General features: G+C 44.6%; 1 protein-coding gene across 1 annotated transcript in view; it reads right to left on the bottom strand.

The window, feature by feature from the left end:
- shroom3 (shroom family member 3) overlaps positions 1–25,735 on the bottom strand; it is a gene marked incomplete at both ends in the record, with an annotated part of 108,967 nt that overhangs the window by 40,100 nt on the left and 43,132 nt on the right. Inside the window, 1 exon segment of the mRNA XM_080743595.1 lies at positions 21,286–21,426. Within this exon segment, the coding sequence (XP_080599721.1) occupies positions 21,286–21,426 (141 nt within the window).

The raw sequence follows: 25,735 nt of genomic DNA, 5'->3' as shown, positions 1-25,735 counted from the left end.
TCAGATCTCCAGGATTTCCTCAGAATATGTACAGTATGACACTTTTTTTAGGTTTGACAAGACAGACCTGCTGTAACCTTGCCTCACCAGGCTTTCTCGTGGGAAAGCCTGGTGTTCGTTTACAAAGGGCTGTTAATCCGTTCTAGGCGGGAACCACAAGCAGAAAAAGCGGCGTTGCTTTGTTTTGTTTCCCCCTGTTTGTTTCCCCAATCCCTTAAAATGCTTGAGTAGCCTAGTGTAGTCTCGCCAGTCGCTACCAGTTGGATTAAAAGATGCATATACCGAATTTTCCAAAAGCAAAACTATGCCGCACCAAGGGGTTTATTAGGTCGGCAATGACCACTGAACAAAAACAACCATTTCTTTCATTCACCTGTTAAAACTTTATACCAAACTAACCAGTCCTATATGGATTTATAACTATTTCTGACAGACAATACACAACATTTATACTTTGATTTACTCCAATTCATATCTAATATTTAATCGTACATATATAGTTTTGTTTTGGTTGTTTTGTTCCACTTTTGTTTTGGCGATGTCTGTTGTCGCATGCCAATAAAGCTCCTTTGAATTGAATTGAAACGAAGAAGAGGGTTAGGGGTGAAGAGAGAGAGAGAGAGAGAGAGAGAGAGAGAGAGAGAGAGAGAGAGAGAGAGAGAGAGAGTGTGCTGACAGCTGATTGGGTGGTGTTTGACTGCATAGGAATGACCTGGATGTGACCGTCTCACTGCTAATCAGTGACATACCGCACCGTTACACTACTGTAACTAACGGAGGAAATACTCACGTTTTACTAAAGTAAAAGTGCCAATACCCTACTGTAGAAGGTCTGGCAAAATGTATTTGAGTACAAATGTATCGGCATCAAAATATACTTAAAGTGCCAAAAAGTAAAAAGACAGTCATGTTGCCATACCTTAGCTTTTGCTGAACTGACGCTACTGGGGTTGCAACAGAGGTAATGAACCGTGTTTGAACCCAGAGCATCAGATGTAGGTCAGTGCAATCTCATTAAATGGCTGAATTACCATATATAGGGCTGTACCCAATAGTTCAAAGCTGCCAGGCTTCATTCATAACGCTGACACGCAAATTCTACATCAACACTGGAAAAAAATAGTTTCATGCTTATGTTCTGTGAAAAGGTTTTGAATCGGAATGATTGCACACATTGGAACAGAAGTTTCATTTGTTAGTTTCCTGAAAGTTATATATTTTTAGACATTTCCGCCTGACAGAGATAAGTTGTATACATATACCGGTCTATGATAGTAACAACCCAATCTAGCAGATTAGAAAGTCTGTTCTTGAGAGACTAGTAACAACCAAACCAGCTGTCCAACTAACAAGCACACCGTCATCTTCTTATGTAATATACTTATTGGTTTCATGTATATCAGTAGACAAAATGGCAAGAGAATTCCCAGGAGCACAGCAAATGGCAAATGCATGGTAAAGCCACGGTCACACACACACCACACTTTCATTCTACCTATGAGGACGGAGTCTGCCAATGCATTTCAATGGGAATGAAGCGGTTTTGCTGCCATTTTGCGAAATGGAGTGCAAAAGAAAACACTCCATTCCCCATTGAAATGCATTGGTAGAATCCACCCTCCAGTGTGACCGTACCGTCATCACCATGTTAAAGCACCACTATGGGGCCTTTTCCACCGGCAAAGAACCGGTTCCAGAACCAGTGCCGGTTCAACTTTATTGGAATCGTGGTTCGTTCTTGCGAACTGGCTTGCGTTTCCACCAGATTGAACGATGATTGAACCAGAGGAACCAAGGATTTTGTGGTTCCCGTTCGAAACCAACTTTTACGGTTCGGAACCAACTCGGTGGAAAAGCTCACATCTGGTTCATCCCATAGGCGGGAGAAAGAACCAGAACCAGTTCTTTGCCGGTGGAAAAGGCCCTTATGTGACTTCTCCCCGGACTTGAAACCAGTTTCCTGCTCATGTGCTGAATTTGTTTTGTGCTTTTAACCATTGAGCTAATAGAGCCAGCTTCCCTGCTTAATGCTCAGGGAATACATTGAATTTTGACCTTCAGGTCAAAATTCGAGTCAGATCCTGTGTCTATAGGTGAGACACCATCTAAATGTCTCAATAGAAGAGCAGGGAGACAAAAATACAACCACCCCTGTCTGTCACCACTCCTTGGGGCAGCCATACTATAGCTGAGTGGGTAGAGATCAGAATGTCATCGGTACGCCTCCTGTACCGCCCATATCCAAGTGTCCCTGAGCAAGACACTTTGACCCAGAGGCGATTTCAGAAAGAAACAGGGGGTGGCAAAAAGGAGGTTAACACTTAATCCCCATTTCTAAAATAGTTGATCTACAAGCTCTAAACGTGTCGCCAAGCGACGCGTTGAGAGCTTGTAGATCAACTATTTCGGGGGGGGGGGGGGGGAAGAGAGAAAATATTTGACAATGTTCAATGTTCGCCTATAATGACATTACCAAAACAGGGATGCCACATTGTAAGTGGTTGATACATTAATGGTACAATATGCATAATAGAATGTTTAGGTTAAATGTGTGGCTATAAGGGTGGTGGTTGCCATCCCGATGCCCCAAATGACACCCCTGCTTTGCCCACATCGACAGAAAACTGAAGAGACACTAGAATAGAGCAATGAGGGACTACCATATTTAAGTGATTAAGTGTAGAAAAGGTCTGACCAACCAGCATCAGCATCATCATCATTATCATCACCACCTTAACTATCATCGTTGTCATCATCATCATCGCAATATCATAATTTATAAATGTTATGTTTTGTCAGAGGCAGAGATCTCTGTGAACCCAACGACAAGGCAGGGAGGGAGGGCATTATGGCGGGCGGTTTGCAGAGTTTACGCGGCCAGATAAACAGGAAGAGATGCTATCTGTCTAACTGGGCGACGGGGACAAGAAAGTCCCTCTCCATCTCTTGATCCACAGGAACTGCATAATGACAGGACGTGGCTGGAATACCTCAGCCTGTTTATCATCACTGCTGTTACAACAATACTGATACTGCAGGGATGCACTGTGCGGATGAGCTTCAGAATCAATGTGATCTTCTGGTGTGTTTTTGGAGCGGTGAAAGCGCTCCCAATAGACAGGTATGTCTGTGGCTGGCTGGCTATGTGGCTGGCTGGCTGGCTGGCTGGCTGGCTGGCTGGGTATGTCTGTAGCCTGGCAATACCTTGAGTGGCCACACTAGTTAAAGGAGGGGCGCTGTTGTGCAGGCACAAACACACACACACACACACACACACACACACACACACACACACACACACACACACACACACACACAGAGATTCACCGCTCCACTTCGAACCGAGGTTTGATTTTTTAGAGTTGCCCCGATATACCAGTGAGGGGAAAAGACGCCTATATTGTCTAAGACAGTGGTTCTCAAACTTTGAAATGTGAAGGTCTCCCCTTAACTTTGACAGTGTACAAAATGGAACCAAATGGACCCGTACACTGTCAAAGTGTAAGGGTCAATTTAGACCCCCATAAAGGATCCTAGAGATTCCCTGAAATCCACTTTGAGAACCTGGTCTAAGATGCTGATATCAGTATCAGCGGCGCTGGCTGCTCCAAATATGTGACTTTGAGAGTGTCTGTGTATATCTGTGTGTGTGTGTGTGTGTCCATGCGGTAATGGACTGCCCCTCATATGGATACTATCTGTATGTCCCTTTTCTGATTAAGCATAAAACATTTAAATACTCATGTGAAGTAAAATGTTGATGTAAACACAAATAAAGCCAATACTTAGTTAACCGTGGGCCTCCTACAAGGCCTCCTACTCCCCCCCACCCCCCCCCCCCCCCCCTCCACCCCCACCCCACAACCAAATCTCTTTGCTGAAAATAGCCGATCTACAAGCTCACGTTCTAGATCTGCTCTTTTTGCTGAATATTTGCCACAGAATTGGGACGCTAGGGTTCAAGGGGTAAAATGAACATTAACCCACTTTAAAATATAGCTATATACCGGTACAGTATATATATAGGCCTATAGCACATTGGTTTGCATCTGATCTCTCTCTCTCAGTGGCGTCAGTTCAGCAAAAGCTAAGGTATGGCAACATGACTATTGTAGCAAGACACCAGTCATGTTGCCATACCTTAGCAACAGGCATGATGAATTTATTTTAAGAAGTACATTCAACTCTTTTCCCCTGGAGCCCAATTGACGCCTCTGCTGTCTCTCTCACCTGGAGGAGGTGAACCTGAGGACCTTGGAGATGAGGCCTGTCGCCAGGCCGTTGACGCTGGCCTCCGAGGGCGTGCGGCAGAGCGCTCCCTCAGACCGCCCCAGGTCCGCCTTCTTCTGCTTCCTCCGAAGCCTCCTGCGGTAGAAGGCCCCCAGCAGCTCCATGGCTGCCCCGATAGATGGCCTCCCCCCAAGTCACCGCTGTTCTACTGCGCTGCGATGGCGAGGCCTGTTCTCGTCGACGTGGGTATACCGCACTCTGCTCTAGTGTAGCGGTTAGAGCGTGTGCCTTTCACACGGATGGTCGTGGGCTCGAACTCTGCCTGCGGGTCGACGTCGGCAAGGGCGTGCAGTAGCGAAAGGGCGCCCCTGACGCCAAATCGAACAGGTTCAGAGTCTGAGGCCCGTCCTGAATGGGAGTCTCCGGACGTAAAATCAGTTGATGACTCCACTACGCCTCCGTTCTTCTAGAAGGTCCTCCAGGCTTCGCGTCAACTGCTCAAGTGCCCCTGAGCGAGCCTCTGCTTGCTCAACGCACTGAAGTCATTTCCCCTTGGGGATTCCAACGACCCCTCCTTTCCCCTCTCTTACGGTATAGCGCCCTGTGGTATTCCCTTCTATATGGTACTGTTTTATCTCATTTGACCGCAGCACCCACCTCCTTCTCCGTCACTCAAAGCTGTTCTATCGTACTTTATTCCGCCCGATCCTATATTCTGCCTTAAACCCAGAACTGCTCCATGTGCATCAACAACAGCTAGAGGCTCCAGTTCGATTAGCTCATCTTCTGCGTGGCGTCAGCAGCAGCTGAGGAGGTAGATGAGCTCAGCTACAATCCTTGGCTTTGTGTCACTTTGTTAAATGTAAGACCCGACTAACTGCTCCCCGGTGCGCTCACATGGAGCTGTAACCCGCAGGGGTCACTATACAAACACTCAATATGAAGACCACAACGCAGCTTTGTTTTAAAAAGTACACTGTACAGTATCTACATTGTGTTGTGGTACGGTCTGTCACACTGATACTGACAGTACTTACTGACCTCAACACCTCGCTATCGCATCCCAGAAACAAACTCAGGTCCCCAGCAGGCCCGAGGCTGAGCAACACTTGCCTCAACAGCAACGGTTATGTCCTTGTCGCAATATGTCGCAATATGTTCTGTTATGAGTGCTGATACCTTTACATCATACACTCTAAATTCTACTCTGTTCAGTTCTTTTCAGTTCATTCTTTAAAATAAGTAGTCCAATTGGCCCGCGGTGTTCCAAATTTCAAAGATGTCCACAACTACGAATTCTGGTCTCAATAATTCCAGCTGGGCGCCTGAAGGAGGGGAAGGAACTGGTTGGAATAACGTGTTCCTTCCACGCGCTACGTCCAAACCGGGGAAGCTTCCCCCCTGTCAGGTGATAAGAAACGGCCTGCTCACTCCTCGTGCACTGAAGGAAGCGTGAGCTCAGTTCGGGACCCTCCCCAGGTTGGCAGAGGGAGAGCAGCGCCCGGGATTACAGCTTAGGCAATTGGCACTGGGCGAAAAATGGGTTACAAAATCGTGGGATAAGAAATTTAGGAGGAAAAAAAAGTCGACCACAGCAGAATGCAACAATCTCTGTTCTGTTCTGCCGTCGTCCACGCTTCTCGACTCTCATCCGTCCTTCCTCCTCACTCCACTCATCTTCACCACCTCTCCATCTCTCCTCTTCCTCGTCCTCTTTGCACTTCCCAAAGCTCCCTGTGTCGTGAAATGACCTCCTCCTGCGTGCCAATTCCTAAATGCTCCAAACTCCAAAGTCAAGAGTCCATGGCCACGCGTGGGGGGCTGCATGAGCCGAGAGAGGGGAGGGGGTGGGGGGAGGACCACGTACGTCGCTCTCCCCGGCCCGGGCTCGTTAAGGCAAAACGAAGCAATTAAGAGTCATTAAGCTGACATTTTATGATAAAGTAAAAGGAGAAGTAAACACTCTAAGCCTGGCTGTGTGTTCCGGGGCTGGGCTGAGTGAGAGAGAGAGAGGAGAAGAGAAATCTACAGGCAGATTGAGAGAGAGAGAGAGAGGGAGGGAGGGAGGGAGGGAGGGAGAGAGAGGAGGATATTAAAGAAGTGAAAGAAGGAGGGTATGAGATAAGCAGTGGTGTAAAGTAACTACGTACATTTACTTAAGTAATGTAATTAAGTACAGTTTTGAGGTATTTGTACTTGACTTGAGTATTTACAATTTCCAATACTTTTACTTCTACTCCACTACATCTCGGATCCAAATTTTGTACTTTTACTTCACTACAATTTATTTGAGAACTTTAGTTACTAGTTACTTTTCAGATATAAGTTATAATATTTTAAAACATACAGTAACCATGTTTTATGAATGAACAGTGATAAAATGAGAGAGAGACAAGGAAGGAGAGAGCTAGGGCTCAACGATGAAGTGACCAGCGGCAGAAATAGAGAGATGGGGAGATGAAGGGAGAGAGAGAGATAGGGAACACAGGGGAGGTGAAGAGGGGAGCCGGAGAGGATCAGCAACATGGGAGGAGAAGGACATTGCAGATCCACAAGACTACAATGCATCGCGACACAGCACGCTGTAGGCTTGTGGATCTGCAATTGTCCCTGAATGTTGTGCCCCAGAACAGGGACTCTATGGTCCATGTGGTTACAGGCTCCAGGGTGATGAGCGTCTCATGACGCAGCATGTGGCATCCATGGGACAATGAGCACTCTGTGGGACGCATGCACAGTCTGTTTGTGTGTTTGGCTGCGGACCCCCACGGGAGTCTCCCTCCATTCCGACATGTCGCCACTCCGAAATTGACTTCTTATTGTCGGAGTGGCGACACTCCCATAGGGGTTAAGTTTAGGGTTAGGGTTAGTGTCGGAATGGAGACATGTCGGAAAGGAGACATGTCGGAGTGGCGGGATGTAACCGACCCCCATATGTTGTTCCATGGACCTCCAGAAGCAAAGCTTCGAGTTAAAAATGTTGGCTATAAAAAGACGCGGTATGAGCTTTATAGAGTGATAACATGCATGTGTTATAGAGGCTATTTTTGCCTGGATCTTATCATTTGAATTTAAACAAGAATAAAAACACTTTCATGAAGGAGAGGTTTGTCAACAGACTGTCTGATGAAAGACAAGCAGCCGATGAGTCATTCCGGACGCACAGGGGCTTCAGGTCAGTGAGTAGCACATATTCTTCTGCTGTGTTTATTCTGAATAATGAGGAGAGGACAGACCACATGCTGTAAAAATACAGCTCCTTAAAGGGCCACTGTGACTATTCTGGACACCTGTTTACCCACGGTGTGGAGCCGAGGTTCCCAACCACCAGACATGCACCACCAGCCGGGAATTCCAAGATCATGGATTGTACAAATCCATGATTTTTTCGGGTTGTGTTGGTAGTATTGAGTATTATTGCTCAATTATTATTTTTTGCTCTGACCAATGGACACTTTTGTTTTTATTGCTTGTGTTTGACATGGTGGTGAGATACTTGTGTAGCACTAACTAGCATTGACTGTTATGAACACTTTTGTTTGGCACTGCATTGATTAGTTGTGCAATAAGTGTTGCTATTTGTGTGGTGACGTGACACTTATGAGCATTGACTGTTTGACATTTTTTTTATTGTACCTTGCACTTTTTTACTGTAAACAACATTACTTTTTTCTTTTCATACTTTACTTCACTGGCGGGCGGCATAGCTCAGGGGTAGAGAAATTGACATTAGAGCACGAAGGGTTCCCAATTCGAATCCGGGCTCACCCTGAGTTAATGTCGAAGAGTCCGTGAGCAAGACACTGAACCCCTAGTTGCCTCCGGTGAGTAGGTCGGTGCCTTGCATGGTTTACTCCACCATCAGTGTATGAATGTGTGTGTGTGAATGGGTGAATGTAATGCACAATCTATGTAAAGCGCCTTGGATAAAGGTGCTAAATAAATGCACCATTTACCATTTACTGTTTGTAAACCTTAAACTGCTGCCTCTGGGCAACTGAATTTCCCCTGTGGGATAATAAAGGTATCTATCTATCTATCTATGCGCAGGCAACGTGAGTCAATAACCTGGTGTCACCAGGATTTTACAAACAGCGGACCGGATACTTCCATGTTGCATAACAGTGACATCCCTGACAAAGCCTTGGTATGTTAATAATAATCTTTAAGTAGTATAACGGCTTACATGTTATTTCAGTGTGGCATAACAGTGATAATCACTGTCCAATCCTTGGTATCTTTCTCCTAGCCTTGTTCAACGTGCAGCGCCGTGGCGCCACTACAACCTGTGTTTCGTCACTCACGATCGCGCTAATGAGACACTAAACCTAAACGGGATTATTGTTTCAGGTCAACATTCAAGTACAACTACTGTACCAGAAGATTTAACCCAGGTTAAATAATGCGTCAATCTGCAAGTTTAACCAAAGTTTTCCCCCCGCGGAACACCCAATCTTTAAATAGTTTGTTCCAGCGACCTCCTTCAGAAGATTTTAGTATACTGTATGTGTGAATAAGATTCGTACAAATGTTCAAGATTCTTCAAATATAGCAAGCTCATATAGTGCGGCTGTGTGGCAATAAGTGAGCCTATAGTTCTGCTATTGTGAATAATAAAATCTCCAATGACACAGATGCTTTCCATGTTATAATGGGTTGACAATAAACTATACAGTCTAATAACAATGTGTGTGTGTGTGTGTGTGTGTGTGTGTGTGTGTGTGTGTGTGTGGTGTGTGTGTGTGTGTGTGTGTGTGTGTGTGTCTGTGTCTGTGTGTGCGCGTGCGTGTGTGTACGTGTGTGTATTACACGTGTACTTGGGTTTCTATTGAAACTGATACAATGGCTGAACACGTACTGTATCACAGAAGCCGCAATGATGACATATGCATCATACACACACAAACACAACCCAGACACGCCTAACCACGGCAAACACACACACGCACGAGAGCACCCACACACACACACACACACACACACACACACACACACACACACACACACACACACACACACACACACACACACACACACACACACACACACACGTTTAGCCCGGAGCCATAGGAAGTGATCTGAAAGCATTGTTTTGTTGTGTCCAGCGCTGGTGTCACCTGATTCAAAGGGGCCTGGTTTCTGTGATGATGTCACTCTCTGTGATCTTGGATAAAGCTGATGACATTCTACAGAAACCAGAGTCCTTGGAATCCCCCCCCCCCCCCCCCCCCCCCTCAATTGGAGGAGTGCTAGGAATCATCCCAGGATGAACCTCTACCAGACTGGTTCCCAGATGCCACACCACTACGGCTCCCCCAGTGCTTCCAGTAAGAGTTATCTTCTATCCCGTGGTCTAGCTAGAATTGACAGCTGGAACTAGAATAACGTTGCTGTCGAGCAGAAACCAATGGTTGGGGGGGGGGGGGGGGGGGGGGGGGGTGCTATGGGTTAAGTGCCTTGCTCATGGACACGGACCCGGGATGCAAACCAGCAACCTTCTGATTGACAGATGGCTAGTGGTGGTTAAAAGTACTCAAATTGTATCAATACTGCAATGCAGAAATACTCTGTTGCAAGTAAAAGTCCGGAATTCTAAATGTACTTGAGTAAAAGTGCAAAAGTATTGGCATCAAAATATACCTAAAGCTAGCCTGACTTCCGTCAGATGGTGGCAGTAGTGCGTAGCGCCCTACTTTACCGTCTGAGTTCTCTCGGTAGAGAGTTGATAACACTCGTAAAGCCCCGGGCCGGACCAATCAGCGGCAGCTACGGGCGGGCTCTGAGCGGCTCTGAGCCAATAGAGTCTGATTGCAGACCACGTGGAAACCCAGGAGGCGGATTCTGGGTGTAACGTCATGCAGACAAGCCAATATGAGTGGTTGGAGTTGGCACTCCCAGACTGTGATAGACAGACGGCCCCATCCAATCACCTGCTTTAGCAATTCAAAAAATGGCCCGCCCCTTACATCGAGTCTGCCGGAGCAGTACCAGATGCTAGTAGGCAGAGCGGACGCACTGCTGCTATCATCTGGCACAGTCAGGTTAACCTAAAGCACCAAAAGTAAAAGTAACCATCAATGCAGAATGTCCCGTTTCACAGGTTTAAAATGTATCAAATCAAATGTATAAGCTCACAAAGCGTTGCATGTAGATCGGCTATTTTCAAACAGACAAAGTTTAAATAGGGTCGAAGTGATTAGTGTATGTCTATGTACAATAATCCAAATCTACAAGTAACTGAAGTTGCTAAATAATTGTAGTGGAGTGAAAAGTACAATATTTGCCTCTGAAATGTAGTGGAGTAGAAGTAAAAGTACTGACAATTAGAAATACTTCAAAAATAGTAAAAAATACCTACAAAAATGTACACGCCACTGCAGACAGCCTCTCAGCTAGGTAAGCTACAGCAGTGGTTCTCAAAATAATCATATTTGAACTGGGGACCCCCCACACTGACCAGCACTTGGAATTGTAGGAGTTGAGGCATTACATTTTGATCGACTCGGTTCCAGATATAAATATTGTGAAAAAAGCAGATCGACAAGCTCACAACGCCTCACAACACAAGCCGTTGTGAACTTGTAGACCTGCTATTTTCAAAAGTTTCTTTCTTGTATTACTTGACAATTTGGCCAATGTTTGACCAGATTTTATAGTATAGTTTGTTGATGACCTTTGATTCAGTAATGGTCTTTTTTATATTCTTTCTTTCTTTTTTTCATGTATTAAACTGTCACTTTACTGTCATCTGGGGACCCCCCGCCCAACATCATGTGGGGACCCCCTTGGGGGTCCCGAGCCAAAGGTTGAGAACCACAGGTCTATAAGGTATGTACTGTATGCATACACACACTCGTGACACACAAACGTCACTCACACACACACACACACACACACACACACACACTCACACACACACACACACACACACACACACACACACACACACACACACACACACACACACACACACACACACACACACACACACACACACACAGAGCAGGATATCGTTGGGTTTTTCTTCCTCTAATCCTCCTCTCCAATTTCAGTTTCCTGACAGATCATAGAGATTACTATTATGGTCTGGCAGGACGGTTTCCCACGGCGACCGATAAGGTCTCTGCAAGGAGACACACCCTGCTTGTCTGGGGGGGGGGGGGAGAGAGAGAGAGAGAGAGAGAGAGAGAGAGAGAGAGAGAGAGAGAGAGAGAGAGAGAGAGAGACGTTCCCCGCGCGTGTGTGTGCACGTGTGTGTGTGTATGTGTCAGGCACGTGCACACATAGACATCCGAGGGGGCTTGAGCCCCTGCCCTTTTATCCGTCTGTAAAAAGTGCCCCCTCCACTCCATGAATGCAGTTTTTACTATGGTGAAAGAATTGCAAATGCCCTCTTTTTCCATGCCATACCTGAAGGCAGAATTCAAGAGAATTGCCTTGTCCAAACTCTCCTGAACTTGAATGCAGCGTCATATGTTGAAAGAATTGCCCTCTCTGTGTAGAAATCAAGCATCGATAACAGCCGTCCGACCTTCATAAGCTTGGAGGGCTGCTATTTTTGAGATTTTCACCAAAAGGCCCTTTTAGAAAATGTCAGCCCCTGCCTCTCTAACATTCTCTGCACGTGCGTGTGTGTGTGTGTGTGTGTGTGTGTGTGTGTGTGTGTGTGTGTGTGTGTGTGTGTGTGTGTGTGTGTGTGTGTGTGTGTGTGTGTGTGTGTGCGCGCGTGCATGTGTGCGTGCGTGTGTGGAGGGGGGTGGTTCTAGATGATGGAAGTCTTACCCAATGAATGGTGATGATCTGAGGGTCGGAAGAATGTGGTGACTTAACTACTCAAACAACCAACTATTTATATGATAAACATGATAGAGGAGAGGAGAGGAGAGGAGAGGAGAGGAGAGGAGAGGAGAGGGGAGGAGAGGGGAGGGGAGGGGAGGGGAGGGGAGGGGAGGGGAGGGGAGGGGAGGGGAGGTCAGTGAAGACGTGTGTGTTTACACGAGCGTCTGTCCGCCAGTGCCACAGACTATACCACCCAATCCCGTGAGACCCTGATGGCCCACTTCCTATCTTATGGACGAATCAGACAACAGCGTGGCGTTATCGAACAAAAACACTGATCTGCCAAAAAGGAAAGGACATTGGTAGGTTATTATGGGTGAACTGACAAGAGAGTTGCAGATGTTAAGGCAGTGATGTGGTGTGATGCGATGGCATCAAAACAATCCAATAATGGCCCACATATGGCTTATACTGTATATAATTATGTAGTACATAATATACTGTCGGGCAGAAACCTCTTATCTCCAAGTTTCGAGGCGTTGTGTGCTTGTAGATTAAAATGATAAATACAAAACAGTTTTGGACATACAAGGTTTCCACCCGACAACAACGATATAGACATTTATACAGTAATGTGACAGAGGGCTACTGGTATAGTACAGTATAGTAAAAGGTCAACCTAACAAGACAGGTGTCTACTGTAGTCACTGTGAATAAAAGACAGGTAGAATCTATGACATTGTTAATTCTGACAGCACATTTTGATTTAGTTTTAGTCATGGTCTTTTGAATAAAATGAAAATCATAGTCATCTACAAAGTTTTAGTTTTAGTCTAGTTTTAGTTGACTAAATATCATATCGACTAAATCTGATTCTGTCGACAAAAATGTATTTTGGCAGGCCGTGAGAGCGTGAGCTTGCAGATCTACTATTTCAGAGTGCAGCACCCAGAGTGCAACCAAACATAACATTACTTGTCTTTTAGTTCTACTGGATTGTTCACACTAGTCCCTCCCTGGAGTAGAAGTAAAAGTACCAGTAAAGGCTCCCTAATCGGGAGATAAGCGACCGTAGGTCACTTATCTCCACAAATAGGGCAAAAATGTGTTTTGCCAAAATCTTCCTGATCCATGTTGATGACATGAGTGTAGACATACTGTGTAGTGATTTTCGTGATTTTAGGGCAAAATCTGTAGGAGCAGTGTCCAAAAATGTGTTTTTAAAAATCGGCCTGGAGGTGGCGCTATATGGGACAGATTCATGTTGATGGGATGAGAGCAGTGTCCAAAAATGTGTTTTGCAAGAATCGGCCTCATGGTGGCGCTAGAAGAGGGCCATGTGAGAAATGAGGGGTGGGGTCTCCGCGCCGGCAAGGCGGACGAATAGGTACCGGCCCCGGCTGTCCCGGTCGCTCCTAGCCGGAGTTACAGCATTTTATGTGAGCTGCAGTGTAGGGGGTCCTCCACTGGGGGCGCCACCACTTTTGCATCCGTTCTGGAGCACCAGGAGTCGGTGGTCCCCGGGAATTCCCCGTGAGCAGCCCCGTTGGGGTGGTCATTTGGTCATGTTTGCGCATTTGGTCATTTTTTACATCTGGGGGTCCCCCAGGGACCTGGGGGTCCCTGGAGCTCCGGGGGTCCTTGGAGGTTGTAGTTTGGCAGCCAAGGAACGTGTGTGCAAAATTTGGCATGGATCGGGGCAACGGTTGCGGAGATATAAGCAGGGAAAAAGTGTGACGTGTGAGGTGTGACAGACAGACTGACTCACTCACACTTTGTGCAGGTTTTGATAGTAAATGCGACCTACGGTCGCAATTAGATATTGGAAATACTAGAGTAAAGTAAAAGTACCACAAAACTGTACTTTAATTATGAATTATTTGAATGCTTTAATCAGTGAAAAAATAGCAGATATACAAGCTCACAGCCCGGCACCGAGTGCCGCACTGCGAGCTTGTAGATCTGCTATTTTTGAAAAAGTCATGAAAATGTGTGCAAATCTTTGAATATATGTATTTTCAAAACGAACGTTTGTAACTAAAATATTTGCTTCTGGGTGGTCCCTGGAACTAAATATTTTGAGATGGGGATCCGTGGCCAAATAAATATCATTTTGGGGGTCCTTCACATGAAAAGGTTTGAGAACCACTGACATAGTAGTCTCTCAAGAACAGACTAACTGAGCTCCAGTTAAGTGAAAAGGACCTTTTCTTTGACCATGGCTGGCCAGATTGCTGACATAGAAACATAGGTTTTTCAAAAAACCTTAGAATGATTCAAAGGACACTTAAAGAATCGGGTCAAAATTCAAAATTTCACGGTTTTTCTAAAATAGCAGACCTACAAGCTCGCAGCGAGTGCCGCGCTGTGAGCTTGTAGATCTGCTAGTCAAAGCATAAAATAATGATACACAATACTGTGTACCCGTTCTGAACAGTACTTAAGTAAATGTGCGTAGTTGCACCACTGGCATGGAGGCTGCTGGGATTTGGAAGGAAGCTGTGTGTCTGTTTTGTGAGGACACAGCGACATCTGGGCGCAGCGGGAGGGCAAGGAAGAACACAGGAGGACAAAGGAGATGACTATTAGTTCATGGTTATAGTCAGTGTTACCCAAACTGCGGCCCCGGGGACCACCAGCGGGCCGCAAGGATCTCTAAAGTGGGCCCCCAGAGACTGGCAAAAACACTATGATTTTATTGATAATATAACACTGATACAAAAACAATTGCGATATCATTTATTTTGAACTTTTAAGATATCTATCATTATACACAACAGTATACATGATAAGAAAATCAGGGTTTGTTTTGTACCTGCGCTGTACAATATAATTATTGTTCTCACATTGCCATGTCAATAATCACATAGGACTCAAGACTTCAAATCTAGTTGGTTGCACTGGTCAGGGTTCCCACACATTTTTACCAATTAATTTCCAAAACTTTTCCAAAACTTTTCCAGAATATTTAACCCAATTTCCAGGACTATATCTATACTATAATTTTGCGAATGTCTGAGTGAGTGTCTGTCTGTCTGTCTGTCTGAGTGAGTGTCTGTCTGTCTGTCTGAAACAGCGTTTCTCCTCAGTGGCTGGAGCAATTGATCCGAAATCGCATCACCATTAGCAGATGAACACACCTAACATAACTGTGAAGCCCGTTTTGTCACTTTCACAAATCATATGCTGTATATTTGCATTTTTATGGTGTATCTATATCTATTTAGCCTACAGTACCTTTTGTGACCACACATGTTAAGGGAGGGGCGCTGTTGTTCAGGCCATGCACAATCACACACAAACCCACACACACACACACACACACACACGGGGGGGGGGAGTGTGTGTGTGTGTGTGTGCGGGCGGGCGGGCCCTGTTACAGATGTTGTCAAAAATCATGCAGATCGGTACACAGCATCTCTGTAGCCGTTAAATGGAACGGGTATTTCTTACATTGATGCTCCTACATATTATCATGCAAGCACCAGTTAAAGTTACTTTCCATCCCTCATATACTGTGTGCACAGTGCACATCCCATAACCCACCCACTGCACATCATTTCAGAGCTCATATCTTTGAACGGGTAAGGGCTAGTAACAATAATTCAACTCAATAACAAGTTGCTTACTCCTATGCGCAATGCCCAAAGACAGGTAGTATGCCAGTGGTTCTCAACCTTTTCAGGCCGTGATCCCCGAAATAATCATTATTTTAACTGGGGACCCGGCACCCTGACGAGCACTAAGAGTTGAGGAATTTTGTATAACACGTTTTCTATTGTGAAAATAGACGATCTATTGGCTATTTTCACAATTTCTGCCTCTAATATTTGACAATTTGGCCAATGTTTAATTTGTAATTTCAGAGGTATTAACAAAATCAATAACCAAAGACAATGCATAGCTATTTTTTCCAGGACCTTCCAGGACCCTTGATCAATTCCAAAACTTTCCAGTACTGGAACAATATTTTTCTAATTTCAAAATATTTCCAGGAATTTCATGACCGTGGAAACCCTGACTGGTGTGCATGACGTTTTCATAGCTTCTCTGTCGGGTCCAGAACTGTTACCTTTCAGGATTCAAGTTCCAAAATAGCAAAAGTAGCAGATCTACAAGCCCAAAACGCATCTTATAGATCTGCTACTTTTGTGTGACGCTGCAGTATGATAAGTAGGGTGTTAATTTACGACAAAGTGGTGAGTAAACGATAAAAAATACCCTTTTTTTAACCCATTTAGAACGGGTACACTATTGTGTATCATTATTCTATGCTTTAACTATTGAAAAATAGCAGATATAAAAGCTCACAGCTCACAGCGTTTCTATATGTCAGCAATCTGGCCAGCCATCGTCAAAGAAAAGGTCCTTTTCACTTAAATGGAGCTCAGTTAGTCTGTTCTTGAGAGACTACTATCTCAGTGGTTCTGAAACCTTTTCATGTGAAGGACTCCCAAAATGAAATGTATTTGGCCACGGACCCCCATCTCAAAATATTTAGTTACAGGGACCACCCAGAAGCAAAATTTGAGTTACAAACGTTCGCTTTGAAAATACATATAGTCAAAGATTTGCACACATTCTCACGACTTTTCAAAAATAGCAGATCTACAAGCTCACAGCGCGGCACTCGGTGCCGCGCCGTGAGCTTGTATATCTACTTTTTTTCACTGGTTAAAGCATTCAATCATTCTAGGCCTAAATTTAAAGTCCTAGAAGGTACAAAAACACAGATGAGCACGTTTGACCTGCATGCATGACCATTTGTCACAGTCACACGACAGGACACATCTCTGCAGCACATCCTCTCCCTCAGAAACGCATGCAGTGGTGTAAAAGTAACTAAATACATTTACTTAAGTACAACTTTAAGGTGTTTTTACTTTACTGGAGAATTTCCAATTTTCAGCACGTTTACTTCTACTCCACAACATCTCAGAGGCAAATATTAAACGTTTACACTACGATTATTTGGAATCTTCAGTTAGCAGTTACTTTGTGCAGGGTTCCCACACATTTTTACCAATTAATTTCCAAAACTTTTCCAAAACCTTTCCAGAATATTTAACCCAATTTCCAGGACTATATAACAATAATTCAACTCAATAACAAGTCGCCTATGCGCATTGCCCAAAGACAGGTAGTGTATGCCAGTGGTTCTCAACCTTTTCAGGCTGTGACCCCCGAAATAATCATATTTGAACTGGGGACCTCGGGACCCTGACGAGCACTAAGACTTGAGGAATTTTGTATAACACGGTTCTATTGTGAAAATAGCCTATCTACATGCTCACACCGCCTCGTGTTGCGAGGCGTTTGTGAGCATGTAGATCTGCTATTTTCACAATTTCTGCCTCTAATATTTGACAATTTGGCCAATGTTTAATTTGTCATTTCAGAGTTATTAACAAAATCAATAACCAAAGACAATGCATAGCTATATTCACCAGTACCTTCCAGGACCCTTGATCAATTCCCAAACTTTTCCAGTAATTTCAAAATATTTCCAGGAATTTCATGACCATGGGAACCCTGTTAAGTACAACTTTGAGGTATTTTTTACTTTACTGGAGTATTTCCAATTTTCAGCACTTTTTACTTCTACTCCACTATACATCTCAGAGGCAAATATTGCACTTTTACACTACGATTATTTGGAAACTTCAGTTGGCAGTTACTTTGTGGATTTTGATCATTATTACATTAACCACTTCAGTCCTATATATATTTCATCCATATGAAAATAGCTGATCTACAAGCTCACAATTTGTCACGTGTGATGCATTGTGAGCTTGTAGATCTGCTATTTTCAAAACATTTTAACACACTTTGAACTCGTGAAATGGGACACTGCACAACAATGACTACTTTTACTTTTGGTACTTTGAGTACATTTTGACAGTCACACACCAATACTTTTGTACTTTTACTCAAGTAAACGTCGCCCGCACAGGATGTCCTAACATTAGTATCTGTGACAAAGCCCAGCTGACTGCAGTAAACCTGTCATTGATAATGACATTAGACCCTTTTTTAGCCCATGGAGCTTTACTTCCCAGGCCAGATCGGAAAAAACACAGCGTCTGTCTGTCCGTCTGTCCATCCGTCCGTCCATGGTGGCCATGCCATGCCGACTTTGCAGAGTGCTTCTCCTGAAGGCTGACATTTTATTTTTTTCAGCTGAACTGTCCACTTTGATGATTTATGGTGGAAACCTCATTATGTCAGAGACTGTTACTTTTCAGGGTTCAAGTTCAACAATAGCAAAAGTATCAGAGATTCTAGCAGAGTAGCAGGTTTCTGCCTGAGAACAACGATATGCGTCTAATTCAGTGATTTCCAACCTGTGGGGTCTATTAGAGTAACGTTAACTCCACACGCACGCACACAAACACACGTTAGCTCAAGAACCACCACTTAATTACCTCTGTGAAGTTGGCACCCCATATGTTGAAAACATATATAAAAATGGTGTCATTATTTAGTGCTGAATTTGTGCTGAATTGTGCCGTAAATGTTATAATTTGTGCTGCTATCATTATTGAGATATTCTAAGTTATAGTTTTGCTGAGGCTTGCACCCCCAATTTTTTGGCTCCAAATCGGGAAAAAATGGGCTTAATCTTTAGTGCTGGATGTGCTCTAATTTGTGCCATTGAAATCATCAATTGTGCTTTTATATATATTATTTATATATATAAATATTTATATGGTTATGAATTAGCAGATTTAGCAGCAATATAGTGATTGACCTACAGAGGGCGGTCTAGAGCAGTAGTATTTCATTGTAGAAGATAGGAGCAGAACAGTGGTGTTTTGTAGAATATCTCAATAATGATACCAGCACAAATTATACAATTTACGGCACAATTCAGCACAAATTCAGCACTGAAGAATGACACCATTTTTATATATGTTTTCATCATATGGGGTGCCTCACAGAGGTCTCAACTTCAAATACTTAACTTGTCTAATGTATTTTCTGTATGTTTGCTGGCTAGGAAGGCAAAGAGGTCATAAGAGAACCCATCAAACAAAGAAAACACTTCCGTTTCCCCTTCCTGTGTGGAACAGGAAGTAGAAGACACGGCACACAGGAAGGACAAGACAAAGAGAATCCAGCAGAGGAGTGACCTTTAACCAAGCCCCCAGAACCCTGGGTGAGCCCTGAAGCGCAATGGACATGGTGGCCGTTTTGAGGTACTGCAGTTGGGGCCAGAAACATGAACGCGCATCTAGGCTTCTTTGTATTGACGCGCGTTCATACCGGAAGAGTTCGTTCATGAATTGGAGCCCCAGCGCGTCCATGAACACAAACTATGACGCAAAATGCGTCACAAAGGCCCCACTACGTCACGGTTTTACTACCCGGAAGAAGGGGTGAAAACGCCTCATGCGCTGGGTGAGCAACTCAATGCAAGTGGACGGGCGGGATATCTGGTGTCCTTTCTATTCTTCTTATAACTCTATGCCTTATAACCTCTGTGTGTTCATTAGGGGTGCAACGGTACACAGTATCTCTAAAGTCATGTCATCAAGATGCATCTGTCCATTTCCCATATTCCCTACTTATTGGCTACGACTGCCTTCTAAAGTTTGTGTATGCTTATCTCCCCATTAGGGAGTCTTACTGGTAATAATCAATAGACAATAACTTTATAAAAAGAAAGTTGATTCATAATCTATTCCTATTTTGGGCATGACATAATTAGCAAAATAGTGAGTAGTGATTGTAGCCCATGTCACATCCCACAGAGAGAGAGAGAGAGAGAGAGAGAGAGAGAGAGAGAGAGAGAGAAAAAGAGAGAGAGAGAGAGGGGGGGGGGGAGATGTGCCAATGCAAAGTGATAGGCCTATACAAATGCTAGCATTGTGATCATAAAGCAAAGTCCACACACACACACACGCACGCGCGCGCACACTCTTGTTTGCTCTTGACATTAAAAACATGAGGCTCTGTCTCGCTCTCTCTGCCTGTTCGCACTGGGCAGAGAGAGAGATAGACTCCCTCTCCTCTCTCTCTTATCAATGGCTCTCTGCTGATTGAGCTTGAGGGTCAGTCAGGTCAGCTTGGGTGAAAGACCCACCAAGACACCTCACTACTGCCGGCGGCTGTGTGCGCTGTGTGCACTGATATTCTCCGAACCGATTGTGGGCCACGCAGCCCTCATGGACAGATTGTGGGCCACACAGCCCTCATGGACAGATTGTGGGCCACACAGCCCTCATGGACAGATTGTGGGCCACACAGCCTTCATGGACAGATTGTGGGGCCACACAGCCCTCATGGACAGATTGTGGGCCACACAGCCTTCATGGACAGATTGTGGGCCACACAGCCCTCATGGACAGATTGTGGGCCACACAGCCCTCATGGACAGATTGTGGGCCACACAGCCCTCATGGACAGATTGTGGGCCACACAGCCTTCATGGACAGATTGTGGGCCACACAGCCCTCATGGACAGATTGTGGGCCACACAGCCCTCATGGACAGATTGTGGGCCACACAGCCCTCATGGACAGATTGTGGGCCACACAGCCCTCATGGACAGATTGTGGGCCACACAGCCCTCATGGACAGATTGTGGGCCACACAGCCCTTATGGACAGATTGTGGGCCACACAGCCGTCATGGACAGATTGTGGGCCACACAGCCTTCATGGACAGATTGTGGGCCACACAGCCCTCATGGACAGATTGTGGGCCACACAGCCCTCATGGACAGATTGTGGGCCACACAGCCGTCATGGACAGATTGTGGGCCACACAGCCCTCATGGACAGATTGTGGGCCACACAGCCTTCATGGACAGATTGTGGGCCACACAGCCGTCATGGACAGATTGTGGGCCACACAGCCCTCATGGACAGATTGTGGGCCACACAGCCCTCATGGACAGATTGTGGGCCACACAGCCCTCATGGACAGATTGTGGGCCACACAGCCCTCATGGACAGATTGTGGGCCACACAGCCCTCATGGACAGATTGTGGGCCACACAGCCTTCATGGACAGATTGTGGGCCACACAGCCCTCATGGACAGATTGTGGGCCACACAGCCTTCATGGACAGATTGTGGGCCACGCAGCCCTCATGGACAGAGTGTGGGCCACACAGCCCTCATGGACAGATTGTGGGCCACACAGCCCTTATGGACAGATTGTGGGCCACACAGCCCTCATGGACAGATTGTGGGCCACACAGCCCTCATGGACAGAGTGTGGGCCACACAGCCCTTATGGACAGGCCTACAGGTATAATCATCTCCTTACCTGTTTTTGATGCGTAGCCTGACACCCCCCGACGAGCTGCACCTGCTGCCACCACGGTGTGGGTGGGGAGGAGGAGGGGGGGAACAGAACGACGCGGGCAAATCACCAGACACCTCAAAATATGAGCTTGCACAACACTCCCTAGAGAGACACACAGAGACACACAGGAGAGTTAGAGCAGGGGTTCTCAACATGTAAATGGTAAATGGTACATTTTATATAGCGCCTTTATCCAAGGCACTTTACAGAGATTGTGCATTGCATTCACCCATTCACACACAACACCGATGGCGGAGGAAACCATGCAAGGCACCAACCTGCTCACCGGGAGCAACAAGGTGTTCAGAGTCTTGCTCAAGGACTCTTCGACTGGGAACCCTTCGGGAACCCTCTGTGTTCTAATCTACAAGATCTACAAGGTTTATCTGTGGAGCAGAGTAAAACTAAATTGAATGCCTCAACCCATATACAATTCCACGTGCTTGCCAGGATGGGAGGGGTGTCCCCAGGTCAAATATGATAATTTTGGGGGGTCCCCAGTTCAAATATGATAATCTTTGGGGGTGTTTGAGAGAGGTTCACAGAAAGACGTTTGCTTGTTTGTTTCATTGCCTCTATACTCAATCATCCACATTTAGATCTTTGTAGCTTGTACACAACTAGTAATTACTTTTACACTAAGCACAAGGCTAATCTAGTGGAGGGCGTAATAGTGTGCGTGCATGGGAGTGTGTGTGTGTGTGTGTGTGTGTGTGTGTGTGTGTGTGTGTGTGTGTGTGTGTGTGTGTGTGTGTGTGTGTGTGTGTGTGTCTGCGTGCGTATCTTAGCATTGGACTCAGCATGCAGATTGACCAAACAGTGTTTACTCTCAGCAGGGGTGTCGCACCAAATTCTGGGCCCTGGGTACAAGGATCCACTGCGGGGCCCCCATGAATGTTCTTCATAGGGGGAACTGGGAACGCATTATTACACATTATTTTGTGCTTTAACTATTGAAAAATAGCAGATCTACAAGCTCACAGCGCGGCACCGAGTGCCACGCTTGTAGATCTGCTATTTTTGAAAAATCTTGAAAATTTGTCTTTGAATATTTCAAATCCTTAAACGTTTTTTTTGTTTGTTTTTTTTAACTATGTTTCTATGTCAGTGGTGCTCAAACTTTTTGATGTGAAGGACCCCCAAAATTATATGTATTTGGCCACAGACCCCCATCTCAAAATATTTAGTTCCCAGAAGCAAAATTTGAGTTACAAATGTTCGCTTAAAAAATACATTATACAGTATATTCAAAGATTTGCACACATCTTAAAAATAGACTTTAAAAAAATAGCAGATCTGAGTGCCGCGCTGCGAGCTTGTATATCTGCTATTTTTCAATAGCTAAAGTATAAAATAATCAAGGCCCCTCCACCTTGGGCCCTCAGTAACTCAGTCCCACTTTTACCCCCCATGTGACGCCCCTGACTCTCAGCAAGGTGTGGCGTGGGAAAGATATCAACTCCTCGGCACACAGCCTCATTGTTCCTCTGCAAACATCCATGTGCTCGTATGGGGTGGAGATGTCTGGAAGTCTCAGCTGGGACTCAAAGACTATAATTACAAGCAGATATCATGCAGTGGTACTTTTACTTTTTAACCCATCTATGCCTAGAATTATTGAATGCTTTAAAGGGCCTACACCATGCTTTTAAAACTATATTTTTTGTATAAATATATGCTCAAAATTGAGTCTTAGACAGGTTTTAACCCTCAACAAACACTCTGACCATTCTTTTTGTTTGTTCTAGCTCTACTATAATGAGGCTCTCCAGCTGCAATACCAAAACGGCCTCTGTTTGCTCAGGGGCGCATCTAGTGGGGTTTTTCCAGAAAAAAAATAAGTTTTTTGAAAAAGAAAAAGTTTTTTGAAAAAGAAAGTTTTTTGAAAAAAAAAAAAGTTTTTTGAAAAAAAAGTTTTTTGAAAAAAGTTTTTTAAAAAAAGAAAGTTTTGAAAAAAAAAGTTTTGAAAAAAAAACATTTTTTTTGAATTTTTTTTTTTTGACTGAAAAAAAAAACGGGAAACGAGAGTGACGTCACTCTCATCAACTCTCAGAACAGCACTGTTCTGAGAACCCGTGGAAAGCTTTTCATCTCTGTCTGCCCAAAACCAGAGAAAGACACAACGGTCAGAAATAGGACTTTGTGAGGATAGAAGGTGCCAGTGGGACCCCAAAAAAAGGTTTTAAAATAGAAAAAGTGAAAATTCATGGTGTAGGTCCTTTAACCTGTGAAAAATAGCAGATATACAAGCTCACAGCGCGGCACCGAGTGCCGCGCTGCGAGCTTGTAGATCTGCTATTTTTGAAAAAGTCGTGAAAATGTGTGCAAATCTTTGACTATATATTTTTTTCAAAGCGAACATGTGTAACTCAAATTTTGCTTCTGGGTGGTCCCTGGAACTAAATATTTTGAAATGGGTGTCCGTGGCCAAATACATATCATTTTGGGGGTCCTTCACATGAAAAGGTTTGAGAACCACTGACATAGTAGTCTCTCAAGAACAGACTAACTGAGCTCCAGTTAAGTGAAAAAGACCTTTTCTTTGACGATGGCTGGCCAGATTGCTGACATAGAAACGTAGGTTTTTCAAAAATTCTTAGAAGGATTCAAGACACTTATAGAATCAGGTCAAAATTCTAATTTTCACGATTTTTTTTTAAATAGCAGATCTACAAGCTTGCAGCGCGGCACTCAGTGAGAGAGAGAGAGAGAGAGAGAGAGAGAGAGAGAGGGAGAGAGAGAGAGAGAGAGTACCCGTTCTGAATGGGTTAAAGAGGCGGTGCCATAGTTTTGTACTTTTTCTGTTTTTCATGTGTCTAGGAGGTTGACAGTATTTCATTAGACCCCCCTGGTGTGGTTGTTATGAGCAATTATGTATTCCCTTTGTATTTGGGGTTTCTTCCTGGAGGCTGACACCTTGTGGGTCAAAAGTGCCGATCCAAAAACACAGATAAAATGACATCATATAATCATCCCCTCCCCTTTTACCATTCACCCAACACTGTGGGTGTGGCTAATTTCAGCTGGTTCACCACCCACCATGACAACCAGGTATACTTAATGAACTGGTGGGTGTGGCCACATAAAAACCTAATTTTAACTTTCTGTACACTTTTTTGGAAAAAATCTTCCTCCTAGTATAATCATAATACCTGATAATCATGTTTTGTTTTTGTTTTTGTTTTGTTTTGGGGGGGGGGGGGGGGGACGGGGGGTCCGATTCTAATGTCTTCTAAATCTAATGTCTTCTAAATCCTCCTGATTCTAATGTCTTCTAAATCCTCCTTCTAAAACAGTGGTTCTCAAACCTTTTCATGTCAAGGACCCCCAAAATTACATGTATTTGGCCGCGGACCCCCATCTGAAAACATGTTGTTCCAGGGACCTCCAGAAGCAGAGGCGGCTTGAGTTACAAAAGTTTGCTTTGAAAAATATATATTCAACGACTTGTAATACTTTTCACAGAAAAAAAAAGCATACTGTATCTATAAGCTTGCAGCACTCGGTGCCCCATTGTGAGCTTGTATATCTATAGCTATTTTTCAAAGCATAAAATAATTCCAGGACTAAAAGGGTTAATCTTATATTGCTGTTAGTGTGGGGGATTGCGGTGGCCTGAGTACAGTGCAAACTAACTGGGGACTCTGAGCCGGGTGTGGCTGCACACATGTTGTGCATCGATTAGATCAGTGTGAGCACACAGAGGATAGATAACATCAGCCATCCCACACTCAAGAAAGATATCCTCTAGTCATGAAAGCATTCCCAGAGACACCCCATCAAAGCCAACGAGTGTCAGGAATAGGGATGGGAAGATAATCGCTATTGTCGTTTATCGTGATAAGAAACACTCACAATAATCGTATCGTGGAGATTTTAATTTATTGTGAGATTTTCCTCTGTGACGCACTGGATCAATTCACCTTATATTTGCTGAGCTGCATATCCAGTACCACTTAAACCCTCTATAATTACTAAAACTGACCTGTAAATAACGTACTTGATACAGTATTTTTTCTACCAAATCTCTTTGCCAAAAATAGCTGAAATACAAGCTCACAATGCGTACTCGCATAGCGTTGTGAGCTTGTAGATCTGTTATTTCTGTTTTTTATGTATCTCTGTCTATAACGCCTGACACTGTGGTTCTATGGGTTTGTCGCTCTGACATCATGCTCTGGCGTCACTGTGATGTCAGGGGAACCACTCTAACAGAATGGGTTTGCTGCGCTGACATCACGCTCTGGCTTCACTGTGATGTCACACTAACAGAATCCCTTTTATGCCCATATATGGAGTTCCCTGATGTCATCAATATTAAGCTCATATCTAACAGGACTTCATATGGCAATGCCCATAGATGGAGGCCACTCTGCCACATACCACACTAACGGCTGGTTCTACAGACAGG

This window comes from Nannobrachium achirus (assembly GCF_963921795.1).
Source record: "Nannobrachium achirus genome assembly, chromosome: 15".
Taxonomy (NCBI): domain Eukaryota; kingdom Metazoa; phylum Chordata; class Actinopteri; order Myctophiformes; family Myctophidae; genus Nannobrachium; species Nannobrachium achirus.
The sequence above is the reverse complement of the archived record's forward strand: the minus strand, read 5'-3'. Positions and strand labels throughout refer to the sequence as shown.